General features: G+C 46.9%; 1 protein-coding gene across 1 annotated transcript; it reads left to right on the forward strand.

Moving 5' to 3' along the window:
* The first annotated feature begins 2,487 nt into the window (after positions 1 to 2,487).
* Positions 2,488 to 19,444, forward strand: gstz1 (glutathione S-transferase zeta 1). Its single transcript, XM_067992127.1, has 9 exons — positions 2,488 to 2,585; positions 3,403 to 3,454; positions 3,708 to 3,775; positions 4,304 to 4,384; positions 10,786 to 10,911; positions 11,233 to 11,311; positions 17,026 to 17,078; positions 18,367 to 18,416; positions 18,895 to 19,444. The coding sequence occupies exons 1-9, from the start codon at positions 2,568 to 2,570 to the stop codon at positions 19,013 to 19,015; spliced, it is 648 nt and encodes a 215-aa protein (XP_067848228.1). The 5' UTR covers positions 2,488 to 2,567; the 3' UTR covers positions 19,016 to 19,444.
* Positions 19,445 to 19,915: the final 471 nt, after the last annotated feature.

The raw sequence follows: 19,915 nt of genomic DNA on the forward strand, positions 1-19,915 counted from the left end.
TATCTATTCTGTCTAGACCCTTCATGATTTTGAATACCTCTATCAAATCTCCTCTCAACCGTCTCTGTTCCAAGGAGAACAATCCCAGCTTCTCCAGTCTATCCACGTAACTAAAGTCCCTCATTCCTGGAATCATTCTAGTAAATCTCTTCTGCACTCTCTCTAAGGCCTTCACATCTTTCCTAAAGTGCAGTGCCCAGAACTGGACACAATACTCCAGTTGTGGCCGAACCAGTGTTTTATAAAGGTTCATCATGACTTCCTTACTTCTGTACTCTGTGCCTCTATTTATAAAGCCCAGGATCCCGTATGCTTTTTTAACCACTTTCTCAACCTGCCCTGTCACCTTCAATACTTTGTGCACATATACCCACAGATCTCTCTGTTCCTGTACCCCTTTTAGAATTGTGCCCTCTAGTTTATATTGCCTCTCCTCGTTCTTCCTACTGAAATGTATCACTTCGCATTTTTCTGCATTAAATTTCATCTGCCACGTGTCCGCCCATTCCACCAGCCTGTCTATATCCTCTTGAAGTCTATCACTATTCTCCTCACTGTTTACTACCCTTGCAAATTTTGAAATTGTGCCCTGTACACCCAAGTCCACGTCATTAATATATATCAAGAAAAGCAGTGGTCCCAGTACCGACCCCTGGGGAACACCACTGTACACCTCCCTCCAGTCCGAGAAACAACCATTCACCACCGCTCTCTGTTTCCTGTCCCTTGGCCAATTCTGCCCCCTTTATTACTTGGGCTTCAGTCTTGATACATGCGGCACTTTATCAAACACCTTTTGAAAGTCCATATACATCACATCCACTGCATTGCCCTCATCTATCCTCTCTGTTACCTCATCAAAAAACTCTATCAGGTTAGTCAAACATGATTTACCTTTAACAAATCCGTGCTGGCTTTCGCTAATCAATCCACACTCGTCCACGTGATTGTTAATTCTGTCCCGGATTATTGTTTCTAAAAGTTTCCCCACCACTGAGGTTAAACTGACTGGCCTATAGTTGCTGGGTTTATCCTTACACCCTTCTTTGAACAAGGGTGTAACATTTGCAATTCTCCAGTCCTCTGGCACCACCCCCGTATCTAAGGATGTTTGGAAGATTATGGCCAGTACCTCCACAATTTCCACCCTTACTTCCCTCAGCAACCTAGGATGCATCCCATCCGGACCGGGTGACTTATCTACTTTAAGTACAGCCAGCCTTTCTAGTACCTCTTCTTTATCAATTTTTAGCCCATCCAGTATCTTCCTTTGCTGAGACTGTGGCAGTATCTTCTTCCTTGGTAAAGACAAATGCAAAGTTCTCATTTAGTACCTCGGCCGTGCCCTCTGCCTCCATGAGTAGATTTCCTAATTGGCCCCACCCCTCCTCTTACTACCCGTTTACTGTTTACATGCCTGGAGAAGACTTTTGGATTCCCTTTATGTTTGCCGCCAGTCTATTCTCATACTCTCTCTTATTTCCTTTTTCACTTCCCCTCTGAACTTTCTATATTCTGCCTGGTTCTCACTTGTGTTATCAACCTGACATCTGTCATACTCTCCTTTTTTTCCATTTCTTCTTACTCTCTATCTCTTTTGTCATCCAGGGAGCTCTGGCTTTAGTTGCCCTCCTTTCCCCCTCGTGGGAATGTACCCAGACTGTACCCGAACCATCTGCTCCGTAAAGGCCGCCCACTGTTCAATTCCAGTTTTACCTGCCAATCTTTGATTCCAATTTACCCGGGCCAGATCTGTTCTCATCCCACTGAAATTGGCCCCCCTCCAATTGAGTATTTTCACTTTAGAGTGGGCCGTGTCCTTTTCCATAGCTATTCTAAACATTATGATATTATGATCGCTGTTCCCTAAATGCTCCCCCACTGGCATTTGGCCCACCTCATTCCCCAGAACCAAGTCCAGCAATGCTTCCTTCCTCATTGGGCTGGAAATGTACTGGTTAAGAAAGTTCTCCTGAACACATTTCAAAAATTCCTCCCCCTCTGTGCCCCTTATATTATTATTACTATCCCAGTCTATATTAGGATAGTTGAAGTCCCCGGTTATCACTACTCTCTAGATTTTGCACTTCTCTGTAAATTTGCCCCTCTATCTCCTTCCCACTAGTTGGTGGCCTATAGAATACACCCAGTAGTGTAAAGGCACATCTATTGTTTCTTAACTCTAACCAAATAGATTCTGTCCTTGACCCCTTCAGGACATCCTCTCTCTCCAGCACTGCAATATTCCCATTAATCAACACTGCCACTACCCCCTCCTTTCTTTCCTTCCCCATCTTTCCTGAACACCTTGTACCCAATCCTGCCCTTTTTTGATCTTAATTTTGATCTTTTGATTTTAATCTTATATCCAAGACAAGAGGAAGATCCCTCATCACCTGACAAATATCAGGGTATAGAGTTCAAGAGGAGGAGTACTTTGTGCTGGTTGGTGATTGGTTGGTTTTGATGCTGGTCCTCCGCCCACTTTTAATTTTGGTTGCACAACCGTATTTTTTTCTTTAAGAAGGCGGAGTGTTAATGAACAGGGACCTGGGAGCAGCAGGGAGATGACATCAACGGTTAAAGTTAGTGTCTGGAGGGAGGCAGCAACATAATAAATCAGGGCAATGTAGCACTAGTGTGTGTATAAGTATGTCTGTCTGTGTGTGTGTCTCTGTCTGTGTCTGTGTCTCTCTGTCTCTATGTGTGTGTGTGTGTCTCTGTCTCTATGTGTGTGTGTGTCTCTGTCTCTATGTGTGTGTGTGTCTCTGTCTCTGTGTGTGTCTCTGTCTCTATGTGTGTCTCTGTCTCTATGTGTGTGTGTGTCTCTGTCTCTATGTGTGTCTCTGTCTCTATGTGTGTCTCTGTCTCTATGTGTGTGTGCGTCTCTATGTGTGTGTGTCTGTCTCTGTCTCTATGTGTGTGTGTGTCTGTCTCTGTCTCTGTCTGTGTGTGTGTGTCTCTGTCTCTGTCTCTATGTGTGTGTGTGTGTGTCTCTGTCTCTATGTGTGTGTGTGTCTGTCTCTGTCTCTGTGTGTGTGTGTCTCTGTCTCTATGTGTGTGTGTCTCTGTCTCTATGTGTGTGTGTCTCTGTCTCTATGTGTGTGTGTGTGTGTGGTGTGTGTGTGTGTGTCTCTGTCTCTATGTGTGTGTGTGTGTGTGTCTCTGTCTCTATGTGTGTGTGTGTGTGTGTCTCTGTCTCTATGTGTGTGTGTGTGTGTGTCTCTGTCTCTATGTGTGTGTGTGTGTGTGTCTCTGTCTCTATGTGTGTGTGTGTGTGTGTCTCTGTCTCTATGTGTGTGTGTGTGTCTGTCTCTGTCTCTGTGTGTGTGTGTGTGTGACCCAGTCCAGCCCCTCTGTTAATGGGTTTGATTGTAACAGTGATGTCTGTGTTTTTTCCAGCCTGTGCTCTACACGTACTTCAGGAGTTCCTGCTCATGGAGGGTGCGAATCGGTGAGAAATCTGATAGCTTTGGAAATACCGGAATTGTGTGTGTGTGGGTTGTGCTTTTGCAAAAATTAAGCTTGTGTAGATGATCCGATCTTGCATCAATCATTAAACGTTGGAAAACCTTTTTATAAACTTCTCATCCCGCTGGGTGACCGGCCTGAAGGGTAATCAGATCAGTGGGGGAGGGGTGGCATTGAGACTTCTCAAACTTTTTTTGCATTTAAAGAGTTTCTGAAACTTTTTTTTCATGTCTCAGCTCTTGCTTTCAAGGGAGTCGAGTATGAGCAGGTCGCTGTCAACCTGGTTAAAGATGGAGGGCAGCAGGTACAGTTCCAGCTTTCATCTCTCTCTCACTTACCTGTTGGGTTTCCCCCACTCCCATCATCCTAGAATTTATCTCCTTTCTCTTTAACCGGTAGATTTTTATATAAAACATTTTAAAACAAAGCAATGCATAGTTTTTAGAAAATATTGATTGTACAAAAGATTGTACAGCCATGTTATAATTTAATATTTTTTATATATTATAATGGGTCCATTTAAACATCAATTTAACTGCACAAAGTCCCTTACCCCACCCTCTGCAAAACTGTGTGAAACACACACCTCCTTCCCCCTCATTTTCTGTCCAACTTGTGTTAGCGTCTCCTAATCTCAGCTACCCTCTACCTTGGGGGTGGGGAGTCTGTCTGAGAGTCGGAGAGACTACCCTCTGTACACAGCTCCCATCTGTAACCAACACCTAACTCTATCTTGTGGGATTGGGAGTGTATTAGTACTGTTACACTGTGTTAGATATTCTTGGCTAAATTCCATTTCAATCAGTGCTTTCTCCTCTCTCTCTCGCTGCAGCATGTCGATGTGTTCAAGGCCCTTAATCCCATGAAGCAGGTCCCAGCACTCTCTATCGATGGCATCACCCTCTCCCAGTCGGTAAAGCTTGTTTATTTTTGTTGTTTGGAGGGGAGAGGAGAGAGGAGATCATTTTCTGTTACTGATTAATGTTTTTTGGCTGTTGACTGTTTGGTCAGGACTTGAGGTCCATCTGGCTGTGTAAATGTTTAATTTGTAACTCTGATCTGTCTCGAACCCACCAAAAACGGTGAATCCAAACTGAAGCAAGATAAAAGATTTGTATAGATAGGGCCTCATCACCTCCCCCGAACGTCTGTGCCTCGTGCACGATGAATTACTTTGAAGTACACTGAATTTTATTTCATAGACAAATGTAACAGCCATTCTGTGCACAGCAAGATCCCACTAACAGCAATGAGATGCATCATGTTAGAATCATAGAATCTTACAGCACAGAAGGAGGTCATTTGGCCCATCGTGCCTTTGCCAGCTCTTTGAAAGAGCAATCAAATTAGTCCCACTCCCCTCGCTCTTTCCCCATAGACCTGCACATTTTTCCTTTTCAAGTATTCTCAAGGAGGATATTGCAGTGCTGGAGAGAGAGGATGTCCTCGAGGGATCATGGACAGAATCTATTTAGTTAGAGTTAAGAAACAGTGGAAGTGCCATTACACTACTGGGTATATTGTATAGGCCACCAACTAGTGGGAAGGATATAGAGGAGCAAATTTGCAGGGAAATTAGAGAGGCGCAAAAACTATAGAGTAGTGATAACAGAGATTTCAACTACCGTAATATAGACAGGAATAGTAATAATATAAGGGGCAAAGAGGAGGAGGAAATTTTGAAGTGTGTTCAGGAGAACTTTCTTGACCAGTACATTTCCGGCCCAGCAAGGAAGGAGGCATTGCTGGATTTGGTTCTGGGAATGAGGCAGGCCAAGTGGAGCAAGTGTCAGTGGGGGAGCATTTAGGGAACAGTGATCATGATATCATAAGGTTTAGACTAGTTATGGAAAAGGACACGGACCACTCTAAAATAAAAATACTCAATTGGAGGAGGGCCAATTTCATTGGGATGAGAACTGATCTGGCCCGGGTGAATTGGAATCAAAGATTGTTTAATTACAGTTTTGCCTGCCAATGGGTGGCCTTCAAGGAAAAAATGGTTTGGGTACAGTCTAGGTACATTCCCACAAGGGAGAAAGGGAGGGCAACTAAAGCCAGAGCACCCTGGATGACAAAAGAGAGAGAGTAAGATGAAGCAGAAAAAAGGGGTGTATGACAGATGTCAGGTTGATAACACAAGTGAGAACCAGGCAGAATATAGAAAGTTCAGAGGGGAAGTGAAAAAGGAAATAAGAGGGGCAAAGAGAGAGTATGAGAATAGACTGGCAGCAAACATAAAAGGGAATCCAAAAGTCTTCTACAGGCATGTAAACAGTAAACGGGGAGTAAGAGGAGGGGGACCGATTAGGGACCATAAAGGAGATCTACTCATGGAGGCAGAGGGCACGGCCGAGGTACTAAATGAGACCTTTGCATCTGTCTTTACCAAGGAAGAAGATGCTGCCAGAGTCTCAGTAAAGGAAGATGTAGTTAAGATACTGGATGGGCTCAAAATTGATAAAGAGGAGGTACTAGAAAGGCTAGCTGTACTTAAAGTAGATAAGTCACCAGGTCCGGATGGGATGCATCCTAGGTTGCTGAGGGAAGTAAGGGTGGAAATTGCGGAGGTACTGGCCATAATCTTCCAAACATCCTTAGATACGGGGTGGTGCCAGAGGACTGGAGAATTGCAAATGTTACGCCCTTGTTCAAAAATGGGTGCAAGAATAAACCCAGCAACTACAGGCCAGTCAGTTTAACCTCTGTGGTGGGGAAACTTTTAGAAACTATAATCTGGGATAGAATTAGCAGTCACTTGGACAAGTGTGGATTGATTAGGGAAAGCCAGCACGGATTTGTTAAAGGCAAATCGTGTTTAACTAACTTGATAGAGTTTTTTAATGAAGTAACAGAGAGGGTAGATGAGGGCAATGCAGTTGATGTGATGTATATGGACTTTCAAAAGGCGTTTGATAAAGTTCCACACAGTAGGCTTATCAAGGTTGAAGGCCATGGAATAAAAGGGGCAGTAGCAACATGGATACAGAATTGGCTAAGTGACAGGAAACAGAGAGTAGTGGTGAACGGTTGTTTCTCGGACTGGAGGGAGGTGTACAGTGGTGTTCCCCAGGGGTCGGTGCTGGGACCACTGCTTTTCTTGATATTTATCAATGATTTGGACTTGGGTGTACAGGGCACAATTTCCAAATTTGCAGATGACACAAAACTTGGAAGTGTAGTGAACAGTGAGGAGGATAGTGATAGACTTCAAGAGGATATAGACAGGCTGGTGGCATGGGCAGACACGTGGCAGATGAAATTTAACGCAGAAAAATGCGAAGTGATGCATTTGGGTAGGAAAAATGCGGAGAGGCAATCTAAACTAGAGGGCACAATTCTAAAAGGGGTACAGAACAGAGAGATCTGGGGGTATATGTGCACAAATTGTTGAAGGTGGCAGGGCAGGTTGAGAAAGCGGTTAAAAAAGCATACGGGATCCTGGGCTTTATAAATAGAGGCATAGGGCCTGATTTTACCAGGGGTGCGGGTTCTCGGCGGATGGGCTAGTGGGCGCGTGAGTAACGCGCCCGGTGAAATTAGTGGGTTTCCCGCGCGATCGTAGCAGGCAAACCACTAATTGGAGCCACTTACCTGCTCCTCCGGGTTCCCCACTGCTGATCTGCGCGTCGGGCGGGCTGCGCATGCGCAGTAAGATCTGTCAGCTGGAGGCGCTCTATTTAAAGGGGCAGTCCTCCACTGACAGATGCTGCAACCAATAGCAAAGATGACTGCATGGAGCAGCCCAGGGGGAAGGCTGCTCCCAGTTTAATGCTGCCTCACCACAGGTATCAATACATGGGGTGAGGAGGAGGGGGCGGACAGAGATCTTCCACCCGGCGGGCGGGAGGAAGCAGCCCGCCTCCGCCACCAGGAAGGCCTGGCTCGAGGTGGCAGAGGAGGTCACCTGCGCCACCAACATATCGCCCACCTGCACACAGTGCAGTAGGCGGTCCAATGACCTCAGTAGGTCAGCCACAGTGAGTACACGTAGTCTTTCCCCTACACTCCGTCTGCCACATCCTGCCCCCACCCCACATCTCCTTCTGCACTGCCAACACTACTCTGTCACATCACCCCTCACACCCACTCAAACCCCATCCTCATCTTACCTGCACCTACTCACCTCGCCAGTACTCATCCCGCCACTACCACTCAACCCAATCCTCATACAATCTCATGGCTCTATCCCATACTCACCCTCTCATGCATCTCTCTCACGGTCAGCCTCACTCAACCTGCCACCACCTGTGCTGCAGCCACAGGGCATGCATCACATATGTGCAGTAGGCAGCGTAAGGCAAACGTGTCGTGAGCATGAAGGGGATGCACAAGGGTGTTTGAGGGTTTGTCATGGTTGTTACCTATATTGAATTTCAGAACAACTCACATCACACATTATATTGACACCACCACTGCCATATCTTCGCAAATCCTGTCCGGTTTGTGCAATAATGCCCGCTCCTGGGTATCACTATGAGGACCCACCACTGATGCCACCCAGTGTGTCACTGCAGAGTGGGTGTAGGTGTATTTGCAGGGCTCCTCTGCGCAGACGACTGAGAGACATCGGCGATGTCCCCGGTTGCAGCCTGGAAGGCTGCGGAGGAGAAGTTCGGGAGGGCAGTGGTGACTTTGACAGCGACAGGTAGGAACGTGGTGCACAGGCCAGCCAGGAGCAGCTCGGCATGAAAGAGGCTGCAGATGTCCACAACTACATGTCGACTGACTCTGAGCCTCCGTGTGCACTGCTGCTCAGAGAGGTCCAGGAAGCTGAGCCTCGGTCTGTGGACCCTGTGGCGAGGGTAGTGCCCTCTGCGACGCATCTCTCTCTGCGGTAGCCCTCCCTCCTGCTGTGCAGGTGGATGTGTCACAGCACTGTGTTGTGGAGCTCCACGTGTCAGAGGTGGACGGCGTGGCTGGTGAGGCTGGTGATGCTGTTCGCCCTCCGAGGAGGTCATGACTGCAGCAACGGCGGCCCCCATCCTGAAGATGTACATCTGAGGGGGTCCGCAAGGTAGGTACACGTCTCCGGACCCCGGGGTAAGTGTGCAGGTTGGTGACTTTGACTGTCGGGAGGAGGGTGGTGGAGGCCAAACTTTGTCCCAAGTGACAGAGTGGCCTCCTGCAATGGGTGAGGGTCTCCCCCCTCCCCCCCCCCCCCCCACCTGTCAAATGGACCTTTGCAGCTGCCACAGGCTGACAGCTGCAACACGTCCATTCGAGCTGGGAGTGTTTCCCCCAGTGTGGGAAACAGTCCCATGTTGTTCCAAAATCCCACATAGTCCCTTAATCAGGTCAGTTAATGACCTGAAATACCTAAATAAATATTGTCAAGTGGCATCCCGCAGGCAATTAAAGCCAGCGGGATTCCCACCAGCGGGGGCTGCGCGCGCACGCCGGCACGTCAGCGGGGAACCCGGAAGTGGGTGGGATCGAGGCGGGATCCGGTCCCGCTCCTGGATTTCGCGATTTTCGGGGCCCCCCCGCTGAGAACGCACCCGATAGCGGGTGGTAAAATCGAGCCCATAGAGTACAAAAGCAAGGAAGCCATGATGAACCTTTATTAAACACTGGTTCGACTACAACTGGAGTATTGTGTCCAGTTCTGGGCACCGCACTTCAGGAAAGATGTGAAGGCCTTAGAGAGGGTGCAGAAGAGATTTACTAGACTGATTCCAGGGATGAGGGACTTTAGTTACGTGGATAGACTGGAGAAGCTGGGGTTGTTCTCCTTAGAACAGAGAAGGTAGAGAGGAGATTTGGTAGAGGTATTTAAGATCATGAGTCTAGGCAGAGTAGATAGAGAGAAACTGTACCTATTGGCAGAAGGGTGACGAACCAGAGGACCTGGATTTAAGGTGATTGGCAAAAGAACCAAAGTTGACATGAGGAGAAACATTTTTACACAGCGAGTGGTTATGATCTGGAATGCACTGCCCGAGGGGGTGGTGGAGGCAGATTCAATCATGGCCTTCAAAAGGGAACCGGATAAGTACTTGCAAGGAAAAATTTGCAGGGCTACAGCGATAGGCGGGGGATTGGGACTAGCTGGATTGCTCTTGCATAGAGCCGACATGGACTCGATGGGCCGAATGGCCTCCTTCCGTGCTGTAACCTTTCTATGATTTTATGATTTATCCTATTCCCTTTTGAAAGTTACTATTGAATCTGCTTCCACCGCCCTTTCAGGCAGCGCAATCCAGATCATCACAACTCGCTGTGTTTAAAAAAAAATTCTCCTCATCCTCCCCCCCCACTGTTTCTTTTCCTCTGGTTACCGACCCTCCTGCCAGTAGAAATAGAACAGATAGGGAGAAACGATCAAAACCCTTTTTGATTTTGAACATCTCTATTAAATCTCCTCTTAACCTTCTCTGCTCGAAGGAGAACGATCCCAGCTTCTCCAACGACAGCTTGCATTTATGTAACACCATTAACGTAGTAAAACGTCCCAAAAGCTTTATAGGAGCGATTATCAAACAAAATTTGACCCCGAGCCACATGAGGAGATATTAGGACAGGCGACCAAAAGCTTGGTCAGAGAGGTAGGAGCGTCTTAAAGGAGGAGAGAGAGGCGGAGAGGTTTAGGGAGGGAATTCCAGAGCTTAGGGCCCGGGCAGCTGAAGGCACGGCCGCCAATGGTGGGGCGAAGGAAACGGGGGATGCGCGAAAGACCTGAATTGGAGGAGCGCAGAGATCTCGGACAGTTGTCGGGCTGGAGGAGGTTAGAGTGTTAGAGATACTGTAATACGAGCTATTTCCCAGCTTGTGATTTATTTTTGTTGATTTGATGAACCCCACCCCCTTTTCTCAAATGCAAACATTTACCAAGTCATAAAATTGAAATGTGCCAAATTGTCGCTAAAGCTTCCTCCTCTGACAGTTTAACACCCGATGTACACTGAGTGTGTATACTGATTTACTTTCAGTGACATTTGGAGGCACCAAAAGTTTCTGTGAAAAATATAATTTCCTCAGACTGACTGGTTCACTGAAGTAACCCTTGGCAGACTGTGACCCTGAGCAGCAGGGCCGAGAGTCTCCCGTCTCCTTTATCAGACTGTGACCCTGAGCAGCAGGGCCGAGAGTCTCCCGTCTCCTTTATCAGACTGTGACCCTGAGCAGCAGGGCCGAGAGTCTCCCGTCTCCTTTATCAGATTGTGGACCACCTATTTCTGTGTTGTAATTTCTATGTAAAAGACTCCAGCCTGTAACTTGCTCCCAAGTCCCTCTGTATTTATAGAATTTGCGAACATTTATCGGTTTGTAGTTATTTTCATGTACAGTTGGTGTTATTTGTTTTGACGGTAGTTGGCTATAATTCAGTACCTGGATGAGACCAGGCCTGGACCCCGGCTGCTACCCGAAGATGCCAAGAAACGCGCCCAAGTCCGGATGATTTCCGACCACATCACCTCCGGGATCCAACCTCTGCAGGTACGGCTTGGGATTCAGGAATCAATGTTTTGAGCTCTTGTTTTTGGGTTTTCGTTGTCTGGCACCGGTCACTTGTCCAGCGACCCCTTGGCCTCTCCTGAGTCTGCATGACGTAGATGGACATCAGCGGGTCCGGCCGTGACCCACGACCTCCTACACCCACTCACGGGCTCGGGCTCGAGCACGTCTTGCTCAGATACCGGCGGGTTTCTGGATAAACCTCGGAGGAGGCCAGTCGGGGTGAGATTTGTTTGGTTTCACGGTACAAACACGGTGTCTGCAGCTTACTCGCTCTGCCCGATTTTTTTTTTTTCTCTCCAGAACCTGTGCGTGTTGCAGAGGGTAGGAGGCGAGAAGAAGCTTGAATGGGCCCAACACTTCATCATCAATGGCTTGCGAGGTGAGACGAGACGAAGAGTAACTACACCAGACGGGTACTGTGTAACGTTCTATCCGCTCCATCACCAAGACCGCCTACTTCCACCTCTGTAACATCACCCGTCTTCACCCCGCCCCAGCTCGTCGGCTACTGAAACCCTCATCCATGCCTTTGTTACCTCTAGACTTGACTATTCCAATGCTCTCCTGGCCGGCCTCCCATCTTCCACCCTCCATGAACTTGAGGTCATCCAAAACTCTGCTGCCCCGTATCCTAACTCCCGCCAAGTCCCGTTCACCCATCTCCCCTGTGCTCGCTGACCTACATCGGCTCCCGGTCCAGGAATGCCTCGATTTTTAAAATTCTCAACCTTGTTTTCAAATCCCTCCGTGGCCTCACCCCTCTCCCTATCTCTCGAACCTCCTCCAGCCCTACAACCCTCCGAGATCTCTGCACTCCTCCAATTCTGGCCTCTTGCGCATCCCCGATTTTAATCGCTCCACCATTGGCGGCCGTGCCTTCAGCTGCCTAGGCCCTAAGCTCTGGAATTCCCTCCCTAAACCTCTCCGCCTCGCTCTCTCCTCCTTTTAAGATGCTCCTTTAAAACCTACCTCTTAAGGCACCTGTCCTCATATCTCCTTATGTGGCTCGGTGTCATATTGTGTCTGAATACGCTGCTGTGAAGCGCCTTAGGACGTTTTACTAGGTTAAAGATGGTATATAAATGAAGGCTGATGTTTTACTGACCTCACACTGCTCCATCTTCCTCCAAAGGTAGAAAAGCAGGATGAGGTCCTGCTGAAGATTTTAGAGAGCTAGGAAAGGGATTAATAAGCAGGACCTCAAAGGTAGTAATCTCCAGATTACTCCCGGTGCCACGCACTAGTGAGTATAGAAATGGGAGGATAGAGCAGATGAATATGTGGCTGGAGAGATGGTGCGGGAGGGAGGGCTTTAGATTCCTGGGGCATTGGGACCGATTCTGGGGGAGGTAGGAACGGTACAAGCCGGACGGGTTGCACCTCAACAGAGCCGGGACCAATATCGTCGCGGGGAGGTTTGCTAGTGCTGTGGGGGAGGGTTTAAACTAGCATGGCAGGGGGATGGGAACCCAAGCGGTGATTCAGAAGGGACAGAAACAGAGCTGGAAATGGAAGGCAGAAAATTAGTAAGTGAGTTTTGAAGACGGAGGAAACAAAGGCTAGAAAATAGACAACAAAGCAGTTAGGCAGTGCTTAATGGTATATACCTCAATGCAAGGAGTCTAGTGGATAAGGCAGGTGAGCTGAGGGCACAGGTAGACACGTGGCAGTACGCTATCACAGCTATTACTGAAACATGGCTTAAATGGGCAGAAATGGCAGCTCAATGTTCCTGGTTACAGGGTTTTCAGACGAGATAGAGAGGGGGATAAAAAAAGAAGGGGGGGTTGCAATATTGGTAAAGGAAACAATTGCAGCTGTGAGGAGGGATGATATGTTAGAAGGATCATCAAATAAGGCCATATGGGTTGAACTGAAGAACAAAAAAGGGGCAGTCACACTACTGGGAGTGTACTATAGACCCCCAAACAGACAGAGGGAGATAGAAGAGCAAATATGTAGGCAAATTTCTGAAGTGCAAAAACAATAGGGCAGTAACTGTTGGAGATTTCAACTACCCTAATATTAACTGGGATAGAATCAGTGTGAAAGGTATAGAGGGCACAGAATTCTTAAAATAAGAACATAAGAAATAGGAGCATGAGTAGGCCACTCGGCCCCTCAAGCCTGCTCTGTCATTCAATAAGATCATGGCTGATCTTCGACCTCAACTCCACTTTTCCTGCCCGATCCCCATATCCCTTGATTTCCCTAGAGTCCAAAAATCTATCCATCTCATCCTTGAATATACTCAACGACTCAGCATCCAGCAGCCCTCTGGGGTAGAGAATTCCAAAGATTCACAACCCTGAGTGAACAAATTCCTCCTCAACTCAATCTTAAATGGCCGACCCCTTATCCTGCGACTATGCCCCCTAGTTCTAGACTCTCCAGCCAGGGGAAACAACATCTCAGCATCTACCCTGTCAAGCCCCCTTAGAATCTTATGTTTCAATGAGATCACCTCTCATTCTTCTAACTCCAGAGAATATAGGCCCATTCTACTCAACCTCTCCTCATAGGACAACCCTCTCATCCCAGGAATCAATCTAGTGAACCTTTGTTGCACTGCCTCTAAGGCAAATACATCCGTCCTTAGATATGGAGACCAAAACTGTACGCAGTACACCAGGTGTGGTCTCACTAAAGCCCTGTACAATTGTAGTAAGACTTCCCTATTCTTGTACTCCAACCCCCTTGCAAATAAGGCCAACATGCCATTTGCTTTCCTAATTACCTGCTGTACCTGCATACTAACTTTTGTGTTTTTTGTACAAGGACACCCAAGTTTCTCACCATTTAAAAAAAATTCTGTTTTTCTATTCTTCCTACCAAAGTGAATAACCTCACATTTCCCCACATTATACTCCATCTGCCACCTTCTTGCCCACTCACTTAACCTATCTATATCCCTTTGCAGACTCTTTGTGTCCTCCTCACAGCTTACTTTCCCACCTAGCTTTGTATCATCAGCAAACTTGGACACATTACACTCAGTCCTTTCATCTAACTCATTAATATAGATTGTAAATAGCTGGGGCCCAAGCACTGATCCTTGCGGCACCCCACTAGTTACAGCCTGCCAGCCTGAAAATGACCCGTTTATTCCTACTCTCTGTTTTCTGTCCTTTAACCAATCCTCTATCCATGCTAATATATTACCCCCAATCCCATCTGCCCTTATCTTGTGTAACAACCTTTTGTGTGGCACCTTATCGAATGCCTTTTGAAAATCCAAATAGACGACAACCACTGGTTCCCCTTTATCTACCCTGCTAGTTACAACCTCAAAAATCTCTAATAAATTTGTCAAACACTATTTCCCTTTTCATAAAACCATGTTGACTCTGCCTAATCATATTATATTGTTCTAAGTGCCCTGTTACCACTTCCTTAATAATGGATTTCAGCATTTTCCCGATGCCTGATGTCCGGCTAACTGGCCTGTAGTTCCCTGTTTTCTCTCTCCCTTTTTTTCTTGAATAGTGGGGTTACATTTGCAACCTTCCAATCCATTGGGACCGTTCCAGAATCTAGAGAATTTTGGAAGATCATAACCAATGCATCCACTATCTCTGCAGCCTCCTCTTTTAGAACCCTCGGATGTAGGCCATCAGGTCCAGGGGATTTATCAGCTTTTAGTCCCATTAGTTTCTCAAGTACTTTTTCTCTACTGATAATAATTACTTTAAGTTCCTCACCCTCATTAGCCCCTTGGTTCCCCACTATTTCTGGTATGCTTTTTGTGTCTTCTGCTGTGAAGACAGTTACAAAATATTTGTTTAACGCATCTGCCATTTCCTGATTCCACATTATAATTTCTCCTGTCTCAGCCTCTTAAGGGACCTAAATGCATTCAAGAGAACTTTTTTAGTCAGTATGTAGGAAGCCCAACAAGAGAGGGGGCAGTTCTGGACTTAGTTTCTGTGAATAAAGCTGGGCAGGTGGAAGGAGTATCAGTGGGAGAGCATTTTGGTGGTAGTGATCATAATTCAGTTAGATTTAGCATAGTTATGGAAAAGGACAAAGAAAGACCAGGAGTAAAAGTTCTCAACTGGGGAAAGGCCAGTTTTATTAAGGTGAGATGTGATTTAGCAAAAGTGAACTGGAAACAGCTACTTGGAGGTAAATCAGTGTCAGAACAATGAGAAGCATTCAAGAGGGAGATAGTGAGGGTTCAGAACAAATATGTCCCCACAAAGAGAAAGGGTGGGATTCCCAAATCTAGAGCCCCTGGATGTCAAGGAGCATACAGGGTAGAAAAATCAAGGAAAATCCAAAGATGTTTTATAAATACATAAGGAGCAAGAGGATAACTGAGGAAAGAGTAGGGCCTATTAGAGACCAAAAAGGTAACCCATGTGTGGAGGCGGAAGATGTGGGTATGGTTCTTAATGAATACTTTGCGTCTGTCTTCATAAAAGAGGGGGATGATGCAGACATTGTAGTTAAGGAGGAGGGGTGTAAAATATTGCATGGGATAAACAAAGTGAGAGAGGAAATATTAAGGGGCTTAGCAACTTTGAAAGTACATAAATCACCAGGCCCGGATGAAATGTATCCCAGGCTGTTAAGAGAAGCAAGGGAGGAAATAGCGGAGGCTCTGACCATAATTTTCCAATCCTCCCTGGCTACAGGTGCGGTGCCGGAGGATTGGAGGACTGCTTACGTTGTACTGTTGTTTAAAAAGGGAGCGAGGGATAGACCGAGTAATTCCAGGTCAGTCAGTCTAAACTTCGTAGTGGCAAATTATTGGAAACAATTCTGAGGGACAGTATTAATTGTCAATTAGAAAGGCACAGATTAATCAAGGACAGTCAGCATGGAGTAGTTAAGGCAAGGTAGTGTCTGGCTAACTTGATTGAATTTTTTGAGGAGGCAAGAAAGAGGGTCGATGAGGGTAGTGCCTTTGATGTAGTCTACATGGACTTTAGCAAGACTTTTGACAAGGTCCCACGTGACAGACTGGTCAGAAAAGTAAAAGCCCACGGGATCCAAAGGAGAGTGGCTAGTTGGATCCAAAATTGGCTCAGTGGCAGGAAGTAAAGGGTAATGGTCGACAGGTGTTTTTGTGACTGGAAGGCTGTTTCCAGTGGGGTTCTGCAGGGCTTAGTACAAGGTCCATTGCTTTTTGTGGATATATCAACGATTTAGACTTAAATGTAGGGGGCATGATTAAAAAGTTTGCAGATGATACAGAAGTTGGCCGTGTTATTGATAGTGAGGAGGAAAGCTGTAAACTGCAGGAAGATATCAATGGACTGGTCAGGTGGGCAGAAAAGTGGCAAATGGAATTCAATCCAGAGAAGTGAGGTAATGCATTTGGGGAGAGCAAACAAGGCAAGGGAATACACAATAAATGGGAGCATACTGAAAGGTGTAGAGGGACCTTGGAGTGCATGTCCACAGATCCCTGAAGGTAGCAGGACAGGTAGATAAGGTGGTTAAGGAGGCATACGGGATACTTTCCTTTATCAGCCGAGGCATAGAATATGAGAGCAGGGAGGTTATGCTAGAACTGTATAAAACACTAGTTAGGCCACAGCTAGAATTCTAGTCACCACATTACAGGAAAGATGTGATTGCACTAGAGAGGGTGCAGAGGAGATTTACGAGGATGTTGCCAGGACTGGAGAATTTTAGCTATGAGGAAAGATCGGATAGGCTGGAGTTGTTTCTTTGGAACAGAGGATGCTGAGGGGTAATTTAATTGAGGTGTATAAAATTATGAGTGGCCTAGATAGAATGGATAGGAAGGACCTATTTCCCATAGCAGAGAGGTCAATAACCAGGGGGCTTAGATTTAAAGTAATTGGTAGAAGGATTAGAGGGGAGTTGAGGAGAAATGTTTTTCACCTAGAGGGTGGTGGGGGTCTGGAACCCACTGCTTTAAAGAGTGGTAGAGGCAGAAACCCTCAACTCATTTAAAAAGTACTTGGATATGCACTTGAAGTGCCGTAACCTACGAGGCTACAGACCAAGAGCTGGATGGCTGTTTTTTCGGCCAGCACAGACACAGTGGGCCGAATGGCCTCCTTCTGCGCCGTAAATTTCTGATTCGTCTACCTGTGCAAATTTCTGCCTGTTTTCCAGCTCTGGAGAGTCTCCTGCAACAGACAGCCGGGCGATACTGTGTCGGTGATGAGGTGCGTAAGAACAAGCTTCCAACGGGAGGTCTGTTTAGAAAGGAGTAAGAAGGTTCAGGGTCGACTACTTGGGCTAACTCTGTTTGCACAGTCCAGGGGGGACGTGAATTGACTGCAGTCCCATCATGGGCCCAACCTGCACTGGGACCAACGGCATCCAGCAGTATCTTGTATTTAAGGACATACATCTTGGCCCCAGAGCCTCCCCACCCTGCCATTAAGTTTGGGTAGTTGGTTTACTGACCCAATGGTGTTGCCACTTCCCCGGCAGCTCACCGAGCTGGAAGCTCATTCTAGAGTGTATTGTTTCCCTGCGTACAGTCTCGTGATGTCTCCTTCCACCCCCCCGTCTCGGTTGGAGGCATTGATGCCTGCTGCGGCTCAGGTTCCACAGGTGCTGGTTGCCTCAGTCACCATTCTTCACCTGTGAGCCTAAATGCCAGCTATTCGACTGCAGAGGGCATCACTGCCAAGCCTGATCCTGTTCTCAGTCAGTGACCATGGGGTCAGTAGACAGCAATTGGGAGCCTTGGCTGATTTCCTCCTCTCCCAATCCATGGGCACTGTGACTAATTGAAGCTTCACTGCCATTCCCGGCGGCTTCCAGTAAACTCATCAACCAGGGATCTTCCTGATTAGTATTGCTCAGTAGTTCACTGGGTGGACTATGTACCCACTGAGCCTCCAGGGAAGCTGCTACCACAGTGTTTGGTTGTTGTCAGTGGTTTATAAGCAGAGTTCATCAGTGTCGCATGTGGAAACTGAGCTGGATGGGGGCATCACAGCGTTGAGACCAAGAGGGGGGAGAAGATTAATTGTTTTCGGGGCTCTGGCTAGTTGGTGGACGGGCTCAGTCCTGGGGCAGGCGGTGACTTTGAGTGTCTCTCTATAGGGTTCCGCATTGCTCTCCCTATGAGGGCAACTTGCACTCGAGGCTTGAGCACATAATCCAGACTGACCGTGTCAGGGCCGTGCGAACTTTAACGTCCGCCTGAGAGGGCAGACGGCTCCTCGGTTTAACGTCTCATCTGAAAGACAGCTCCTCTGGCAGTGCAGCACTCCCGCGGCACTGCACTGTGAGTGTCAGCCTGGATTATGTACTCAAGTCTCTGGAGTGGGTCGTGAACCCACGACCTTCAGACTCAGAGACAAGAGTGCTACCCACTGAGCCACGGCTGACACTGTAAGATGTGATGGGATGCTCGATGAATGCAAGTTTGTTTCTGGTGGAGCATGTCCCAAGTCTGTTGTCTGGTTCGATCTTGTGACATGACCTCTTCTGTTACAGGTGACAATGGCCGACCTGTGCCTGGTCCCACAGGTGTACAACGCTGGGAGGTAAGGGTTCGTTCAGCAACTCACAGCTTCAAACCATTCCCATTCCCTCTACCAAACACGAGCAGTAGAACTAAGCAACCCGCCCAGAGCACTTAGACAGGGATAGCCCCACCACTTAAAACACCCACATTTAAATCAGGCAAAAAGCGCTATTATCCATTTGCATTAAAGTCAATTTCGAAGTTGCCGCTCAGAGTGAGTTAAGTGCAGCATGTATTGCGGGCAGTAACGGGTATTACTATTGTTTGTGTTCAGATTGTCACCGCTCTGATCTCTTTTCCCCTTCTCCCTGGCCTCTGCTCATCAATTATCACCCCCTCCCACCCACTATCCAAATCACAAGGGGGATTAGAAATTCAACGGGCAGGGAACCTTACCCTGGAGGTCCTGCCCCATTTTATATTAATTTTCCAAGCGGCGCGAGGCAGTGAAGGTCAGTCGGTCAGCTCCAGCCGATTCTGTGTCTTCTTGCCCACAGGTACAAGGTGGACCTGACTTCATTTCCCACCATTGCTAAGATCAACAACGCCCTGCTGGACCTGGAGGCCTTCAAAGTGAGTCACCCGTCCTGCCAGCCCGACACACCCCCCGAACCCTGACCCTCAGCAGCACTGGAGCGGGGTGGCGGTGGGAAGAGGACAAGAGGCAATGTCCGGTCAAAACCATCTCCCACTGAAAGGAAGAGGCTTCCCACCATTCGCAGTCAGCCAACAACCACTAACTAGGTTTGATATGATGCTACACTTGAATGCTCAAAATCATAATTTAATTGAAAATTAATTGTGTACATTGATTTGCTGTTAACTTCTCCTTAACAGTTTTAAATTTAGACATATCTCGTAAAAAAAATCTTGCTTGTGTCCCCATCCTTACTTCCTGTTGTCAGTTTTTTTGTCACGCTTTTGTCAATATTTACCACTGTAAATCGCTGTCAGCTGTTGCGGTGTAATTGCAAATCGTGCACTAGGCGGCTCTGTGGGGCGAGTTTCTCCCAACTTGTATATTAAAAAGCTTGATTTATCAACTGACCGTAGGCTGTGTCACTACTCGTTAAACACAACTCAAGGGACTGGAGCAATAAAAGGAAAAAATTGAGATTATCTTGCCACAATTGAGTTAAATTTTGTCATCTTAATAATTAATTGTAACTAACAGAAAAACACAAGTAGGTAAACGATTCTTGAGCCTGAGAAAAACAAATCAGAGCTTGAGCCTTGTAAATGTGCAAGACATGGCTGGGAATAGAAAGATCACAGGGTTCTTGTATATTTAAGAAATTTTACTATGAGAAAATAGTTGTGATCTTAATGCATGTGTACACTTTGCAGGTTATGGAGGGGAACACATTTTGTGCCCCTAAACTAATACTTTTATAATTTAAAGTACTACTGTATCAAGCAGGTTTAATACTTTCAGTGGACTGAATTAACTGCAGTCTGAGTTCCTTTCTTCATTTTTCTTTTCAAAGCAAAATGAGTTCCAAATAGCTGCAATTGTAA

This window comes from Heptranchias perlo, chromosome 10 (assembly GCF_035084215.1).
Source record: "Heptranchias perlo isolate sHepPer1 chromosome 10, sHepPer1.hap1, whole genome shotgun sequence".
Lineage (NCBI taxonomy): Eukaryota > Metazoa > Chordata > Chondrichthyes > Hexanchiformes > Hexanchidae > Heptranchias > Heptranchias perlo.

Excerpts from the sequence above, each read along its gene's own strand:
- gstz1 (XM_067992127.1), top strand. Across the intron at positions 3,455-3,707 it reads CTCATGGAGGGTGCGAATCG|CTCTTGCTTTCAAGGGAGTC; the intron begins GTGAGAAATCTG and ends TTCATGTCTCAG. Across the intron at positions 11,312-17,025 it reads CATCATCAATGGCTTGCGAG|CTCTGGAGAGTCTCCTGCAA; the intron begins GTGAGACGAGAC and ends CCTGTTTTCCAG.